The 7,500-nt window shown below is 46.0% G+C and overlaps 1 protein-coding gene across 4 annotated transcripts in view; it reads right to left on the bottom strand.

Annotated features, from left to right (window-relative positions):
• Positions 1–7,500, bottom strand: part of LOC135106340 (thyroid receptor-interacting protein 11-like) — a 70,864-nt gene that overhangs the window by 34,090 nt on the left and 29,274 nt on the right. Inside the window, exon 1 of one of the 4 annotated variants that reach the window (XM_064015260.1) lies at positions 435–593. The exons of the other annotated variants lie outside the window; for them this stretch is intronic. Coding sequence (XP_063871330.1) covers positions 435–458 — 24 coding nt within the window. The 5' untranslated portion in view covers positions 459–593. Of the gene's footprint in view, positions 1–434; positions 594–7,500 lie in introns of those variants that run through there. 4 annotated transcript variants of the gene reach the window in all.

Genomic DNA, 7,500 nt, shown 5'->3' with positions numbered 1-7,500 from the left:
AATCCTATTTTTCTAGGCCTTGTTGACAATTTTTCACTCTTAGCCTCCTTTTATGAGCATTTGTTAAGGGTAATCAGTACTATTTTAACTACTACTACTACTACTACTACTGCTACTACTACTACGACTACTGCTGCTGCTGCTACTGCCACTACCACCACACTGCTACAACTAACTATTTCTGAACAACAAAACTACAACTACTACTACTACTACTACTACTACTACTACTACTACTATCTCCAGCGTTCCACAAACACAACAAAAAAAAAAAGAAATAAAAAAAAAAAGAAAATCATATTAATCAAAACTTCTCCCTCTCCCTCTCCCTCCCAGTGTCCCCACCCGTACATTCCTCCTGCAGGCACTTCTCTATAAGTCGATGGTTGTTAGGCCTGCACCAGTCAATAATTTCCCCCTCCTACAGATATTACCTCCAGGGCAGTCTGCAGCAGCATGGCGAGGCGAAGGGAGGGGCGGCGCGGAGAGGCGTGTGCATGGGGGCTTTACAAAGGTGAGGAGGGCTGGGGAACACGTCGCCAGGTAAGGTTAGGTTAGGTAAGATTCTGTTAACTTAGTTCTTTCTTGCTTCCTTGATCACCGTTTGCCTATTAATATTCTCTCTCTCTCTCTCTCTCTCTCTCTCTCTCTCTCTCTCTCTCTCTCTCTCTCTCTCTCTCTCTCTTAATTATCCCTTTTCTCATTTTCAAGTATTTTGCTTTATTTTTCGGTATGTGTGTGTGTGTGTGTGTGTGTGTGTGTGTGTGTGTGTGTGTGTGTGTGTGTGTTTTATCTTTCATCCCTAATAGGAGGAGGAAGAGGAGATATATGAGAGAGAGAGAGAGAGAGAGAGAGAGAGAGAGAGAGAGAGAGAGAGAGAGAGAGAGAGAGAGAGAGAGAGAGAGAGAATCACAGAGGAAGGAGAGACAAAGAGAATAACAAACAAGAGCAAACGGTGAAACTTTGAAGAAAGAGGAGGAAGGGCGGGATCGAGAGAGAGAGAGAGAGAGAGAGAGAGAGAGAGAGAGAGAGAGAGAGAGAGAGAGAGAGAGAGAGAGAGAGAGAGAGAGAGAGAGAGTTACAATACTGACTGAAAATATTTACTTCTTCAAATATGTAAAAAAATAAAATAAATAAATAAATAAAAAGAAAGAAGAGGAAGAAAAACGTGGGAAGGAAAATGAAGAAGGAAGGAAGAGGAAGGAGGGAGGGAAAGGATGGAAGAAAAAGGGAGGAAGAAAGGGAGGAGGAGGCAGGAAGGTCATGTGCCTTGAGGTGTTCCTAAGTCACCTCTACAGTCATTTCCTGAGAGAGAGAGAGAGAGAGAGAGAGAGAGAGAGAGAGAGAGAGAGAGAGAGAGAGAGAGAGAGAGAGAGAGAGAGAGAGAGAGAGAGAGAGAGAGAGAGAGAGAGAGAGGGGGGGGGGGAAATCTAGGCTGAAAAAAACAACAACAAAAAACACTTAAGACAAACAAACAAACACACAAACAGACAGACAGACAGACAGACAGACAAACAGACAGACGGACAGACAGTGAGGAAAAACTTTGGGATCAGGGAGGTGGTTAGTTCCCTCCAAAGTGCCTGGGAGGAGGAGGAGGAGGAGGAGGAGGAGGAGGAGGAGGAGGAGGAGGAGGAGGAGGAGGAGGAAAGTAGGGAACGATTGGATGGGGTATCTCAGAAAGGTGAGGAGGAGGAGGAGGAGGAGGAGGAGGAGGAGGAGGAGGAGGAGGAGGAGGAGGAGGAGGAGGAGGAGGAGGAGGAGTCAGTGAGAGTGAAGTGTGTTGGCCTTTTACGATGGATAGAGTGTGAGGAGGAGGAGGAGGAGGAGGAGGAGGAGGAGGAGGAGGAGGAGGAGGAGGAGGAGAGGCAAGAGGGACGATGCAGGGGAGAAGAAACAAAACGAATAAGTAGAGGGAAGAAAGAAGAGGCAGAAGAAGCAGAGGAGGAGGAGGAGGAGGAGGAGGAGGAGGAGGAGGAGGAGGAGGAGGAGGAGGAGAGAGATAGAAAGATGACTTCGATTTGTAGATTGATGTGTGTGTGTGTGTGTGTGTGTGTGTGTGTGTGTGTGTGTGTGTGTGTGTGTGTGTGTGTGTGTGTGTGTGTGTGTGTGTGTGTGTGTGTGTGTGTGTGTGTGTGTGTGTGTGTGTGATCAAATGACTATCAGCTCTTACGTGTAATTAAAGTGCATAATTACTACTACTACTATTACTACTACTACTACTACTACTACTACTACTACTATTACTACTACTACTACTACTACTACAGGTATCAGCAGGTATTTGTTCATCCTTTGTGTTCCCTTGTGTTCCCAGAGTCTGACCCTACGAAGAATGGGAAACAGAAGCAGCAATAAAAAAAAAAATACTGAATACTAAGAAAAGAAGATTAAAAAAAAAAAAACATGCAATTTATTTCATCAATACAAATGTTCTCTTAGTTATACCAATGTAAGCGTGTGTGTGTGTGTGTGTGTGTGTGTGTGTGTGTGTGTGTGTGTGTGTGTTTGTAAATGTTTCCCCAACATTCCCATCTACTCTCCACCACCACCACCACCACCACCACGACCACCACCACACCACAAACACTTCCCTCCCTACCACTCCGGCTCTCCACACACACACACACACACACACACACACACACTCTGCACCACTCCCCGCCCCGGCACCAGCACTCCCGGACACTCACTCCTTAGCACTAACAAGCCGAGAGAGTCACTGGGGAGAGAAAGAGAGAGAAAGAGAGAGAGAGAGAGAGAAAGAGAGAGAAAAAAGTGAGAGAAGAGAGATTTACCCTTACAATATTACCTCGACGCCAACCGGTTTGAGAGAGAGAGAGAGAGAGAGAGAGAGAGAGAGAGAGAGAGAGAGAGAGAGAGAGAGAGAGAGAGAGAGAGAGAGAGAGAGAACCAGAGCATAACGGTTACGAAGGGCGTGAGGAGGAATACTATAAATGCATTAAACTAACCAGCTTTCATACCCCTCCCTTCCCCTCCCCTCCTTCCCTCTTCCCCATACCCCTCCCCAACCCCCCTCCTTATCCTGTCCTCCCCAAAATAACCCCATAACATTCCCCACCCACACCCGGAACCCTTAACCAGCCCTCTCCTCTCCTCTTCCCATTCCTTCTCCTCCTCCTCGTCCGTCCTCTCCTCTCCTCTCTTCACCTCTCCTCCTTTCCTCAACTCCTTGCTCTTAACTTACTTTATTTCTCTCTCTCTCTCTTGCTTATCTCCCCTGTTCGTCTTTCTCTTCTTTCTTCTTATCTCTTCTCTTCTTCCTTAAAATTCCTATTCTAGTTTTTTTTTACTTTCTCTTTCTCTCTTTCTATCTCCTTTTCTTTACTGTTTTGTTCTTATTCTTCCTTCATCCTCCCCTTCCTCTTCATTTTCTTCACACCCTTTGTTCTCTATTCTTTACGCCTCTTTTCTCCTACTTCTCTCCTTTATTGTTCTCTTCTCTCTATCTCTCTCCTCTTTCCATGTCTCCCTTTCCCTCCTTTTCACTTTTTTTTAAATATCTTACTTTCGATTCTCTCTCTTTCTCTTACTCCTCTTTTTACTGATCTCTCATCACTCTTGTCCTCCTCCTCCTCCTCCTCTTCCTCCTCCTCATCCTTCTTCTTGACTCCCTTCCTCTCTTCCATACTATTCCTATCTTCCCTGTCCTCCTCTTTGCTTTTTCTCCTCTTTCTCTGTCTCTGTCTCTCTCTCTCTCTTCCCAGCAGGACCTTCCCTCTCTCTCCCTCTCTCACTGTTCCCCTCCTCGCATTTTATCATTAATCCATCAAGTCTGGAGTGGAAGAAGTGGAGGTGAGGAATTACTTAAAGAACACAAGCACTGAATCCACTAATTAAAACCCTGTACTTCTCTCTCTCTCTCTCTCTCTCTCTCTCTCTCTCTCTCTCTCTCTCTCTCTCTCTCTCTCTCTCCGCTGCTACCGGAACCGAATACATTTCATAACTTTACGGCTCAGGACAGGGAAGGAGAGAGGCACGGACCGCGAAGAGAAAGAAGACAGGCGCCACGAGGAGGAGGAGGAGGAGGAGGAGGAGGAGGAGGAGGAGGAGGAGGAGGAGGAGGAGGAGGAGGAGGCTCTGACGGGGAGTTCACTGCCACGCTATCACCTGCCTCGTCGCTTCGGGCCGGATATCAAGCATCCGGTACACACGCACATACAGTAATTCCAGCAGCATCCAGGTACAGGTGTTTTTCAGTGTTGCGCCAGGTATACGCCACGGCAGGTATAGGTAGGGTAAATCCACTGGCAGTAAATATGCAACTGGTTATCTCAAAGACCTTTAGTCAAAACGGGTGTCTTTCAGTCTCCTATGCTGTAAATCGTCTTAACTACAGGTGGTTTTCAGTCACTTCGCCAGGTACGAGTATATGTCGATAAGCAATGCCTAGTCAAATGGTTACCTGTGTACACCTTGACTCAAACAATTACTCGTCGAATTATTATTTTTTTTTCAATCTACAAGTCCAGGTATTCTCCGAGCCAGGTATGAACACGAGAAGCAGTGCCTACTCAACTGGTTACCTGTTAAGACCTTCAAACAAACAATAAGTCATCCTATCCACGTGTTTTTCAAAGTACTACGCCAGGTATACGCCCAGCGGGGTACACAGGAGGCAGGTAAACACGACACACAGTATCTACTCTTAGGTTGCATCATGGGGGTCTTGAGTTAAACAATATCATCTCAACAGGTGTGTCTCGCGTTGGTAAACAAGGTGATATGCCAAGCCAGGTACGGACACGGCCAAAAGTCTGTTCACGTGCAGTATTCTTTGCCACTGATACAAGCAGTTTATCTTAATCGTGAGTCCTCTTTACAAAACCTGACAAGTGATGGATTCTAAGATCAGAGAAAGTTTAAGACTGAAGGGAGAGGTTAAGCAGTGGAAGTGAGGATGGCAGATTACACGACTTCTGACCGCGACTGTACAATAGGCAAGACAGGTGAACAAGACAGAATCATCAACAGGTTACATCAAGCAATGGGACAATTCAGGTAATATACAGGTGTGCTTTAGTCCCACGGCAGATGTACTCATGTGCCAAGCCAGGTAAAGACAGGTAATCCAACAGTCGTACACAAACACTTACATCACTTCGGACAAGCCAGGTACAGATAGGTAACCCAGCTGTACCCACACAAACCCTTACATCACCACACGCCAAGTCAGGTATAGACAGGTGGATAAGCCAACAGTACCTACACCACGCGCCGAGCCAGGTAAAGACAGGTAAGGCAGCAATATCTACAAATAGTTAAACATATTTTTTTAATACCATTTACAAAAGGTGCACGCGACAGGTATTTACAGGAGGCACAGGTGAGAGACAGGTAAGGATAACTCACCAACCAATCACATCACAGCATCTTAGACCAACCAATCAATCAATTCAGGTGAGTATGATGACCAGGTGTAATGATGACCAGGAAAGGTGGAAAAAAATGACCAGCAGGTAAATACAGCACGCATCCTCTAAGGACTAGCTGCACACCTGGTCACCCTTACTGTTGTTAATTAAAGGTATATTCGCATTCACTTCAACCCTTTACCACAAACTTCGGTGGATTAAGTCAGGTTAGGTTTAGGAGTAACGAAGGAAGGGAAAATGCTCCTTGTGGTTGTGGGAAGAGGGGTAAGAGGAGGTCAAGTTACAGGTGAAGGAAAAGGTGTGTGGGTATGTGTGTGTGTGTGTGAAGGGAGAATCAGAGCGGGGAAAGAGGGGACTGAGTGAGGGGAAGAGAGAGTGAGAGAGTGAGAGGAATGCTAACGTAAGCCATCCCAACCACCACGACCTCCACCTTCAGAGAGAGAGAGAGAGAGAGAGAGAGAGAGAGAGAGAGAGAGAGAGAGAGAGAGAGAGAGAGAGAGAGAGAGAGAGAGAGAGAGAGAGAGAATGGCGTGAGGCAGCATTGTAGACCGAAAAAAATAAGACGAATTCAGAGGAGGAGGAGGAGTAGGAGGAGGAGGAGGAGGAGGAGGAGGAGGAGGAGGAGGAGGAGGAGGAGGAGGAGGATGGCGTGACAGGAGAAAGGTGAAGAGATATGAGAGGAGGCGAAGGAAGAGGAGGAGGAGGAGGAGGAGGAGGAGGAGGAGGAGGAGGAGGAGGAGGAGGAGGAGGAGGAGGAGGAGGAGGAGGAGGAGGAAGTAGTGGGCGGCGACGTGGAAGAAGAAAAGAAGAGGAAACGCAGAAGGACTACGATACGACACACACACACACACACACACACACACACACACACACACACACACACACACACACACACACACACGACACGAACAAAAGAGACGATAAGAGAGAGAGAGAGAGAGAGAGAGAGAGAGAGAGAGAGAGAGAGAGAGAGAGAGAGAGAGAGAGAGAGAGAGAGAGAGAGAGAGACTAGGTACCGTAGTTATGAAAAGAATGACAAGGAATAACAGGAAGGCGATGATAATGGTGATGGCAAAAAGAATATAAATGAATAAAATTGCATAATAACAATGAGGAAAGAGGAGGAGGAGGAGGAGGAGGAGGAGGAGGAGGAGGAGGAGGAGGAGGAGGAGGAGGAGGAGGAGGAGGAGGAGGAGGAGGAGGAGGAGGGTGAAGGTGGAAAAAGAGAAAGAAAAATAGTAATATAAAAATAAAATGAAATAAAAAAATAACAACAACAACAGGAAGTTTTTGAGCACCAGAGAGAGAGAGAGAGAGAGAGAGAGAGAGAGAGAGAGAGAGAGAGAGAGAGAGAGAGAGAGAGAGAGAGAGAGAGATAGGAGGAAGAGCAAGTTGACAAAGAGAACGTGACAACATAGGGGGGAGGTATAATATTTAGCAGGTACAGTACACGCCCCTAGGAACACCGGTAGAGTTGAGGGAGGCTGCCACGCCCTTCGCCACTTCCTCCTTGTTCCCTCGCTCCCAAACACCCCGCGATGAATAATGAATAATGAAGAAGGAACGATGATATGGCTTGTCCTTTGACTGTTTACTTGTTCTGCTTCTGTTTTCTTTTTCTTTTTTTTTCTTTTTTTTTGTCGTTCTATTTCTTCATTTTTCTTCTTTGGTGTTTTGTTTATCTATGTCTTTTTTGGTGTGTGTGTGTGTTCTCTTCTCTTTCTTCTATTCCTTCTTATTCTTATTCTTCTTTCGTGTTCTGTTTATCTGTTTCTTTTCTTTTCTTTTGTGTGTGTGTCTTCTTATCTCCTCCTCTCCTTTCTTACTCATCTTCCTTCATCTTCTATTCACCTCTTCTTTTTTTGCGTTTTCTCTCCTCCTCCTCCTTTTCTTTCTTAGTCATTTTCTTTCGCCTCCTATTCACCTTCTCTTCCTTTTTGCATTTTCTCTTCCCCTCCTCTTCCTTCCTGCCTACATCATCTAACAGAGAGAGAGAGAGAGAGAGAGAGAGAGAGAGAGAGAGAGAGAGAGAGAGAGAGAGAGAGAGAGAGAGAGAGAGAGAGAGACTAGGGAATTTCAAGTCTGTTAAAAATTTTCCTATAGC

This window comes from Scylla paramamosain, chromosome 13 (genome assembly GCF_035594125.1).
Source record: "Scylla paramamosain isolate STU-SP2022 chromosome 13, ASM3559412v1, whole genome shotgun sequence".
NCBI classification, from domain to species: domain Eukaryota; kingdom Metazoa; phylum Arthropoda; class Malacostraca; order Decapoda; family Portunidae; genus Scylla; species Scylla paramamosain.
Note: the sequence above shows the minus strand (reverse complement) of the source record. Positions and strands in the feature narration are given on the sequence as shown.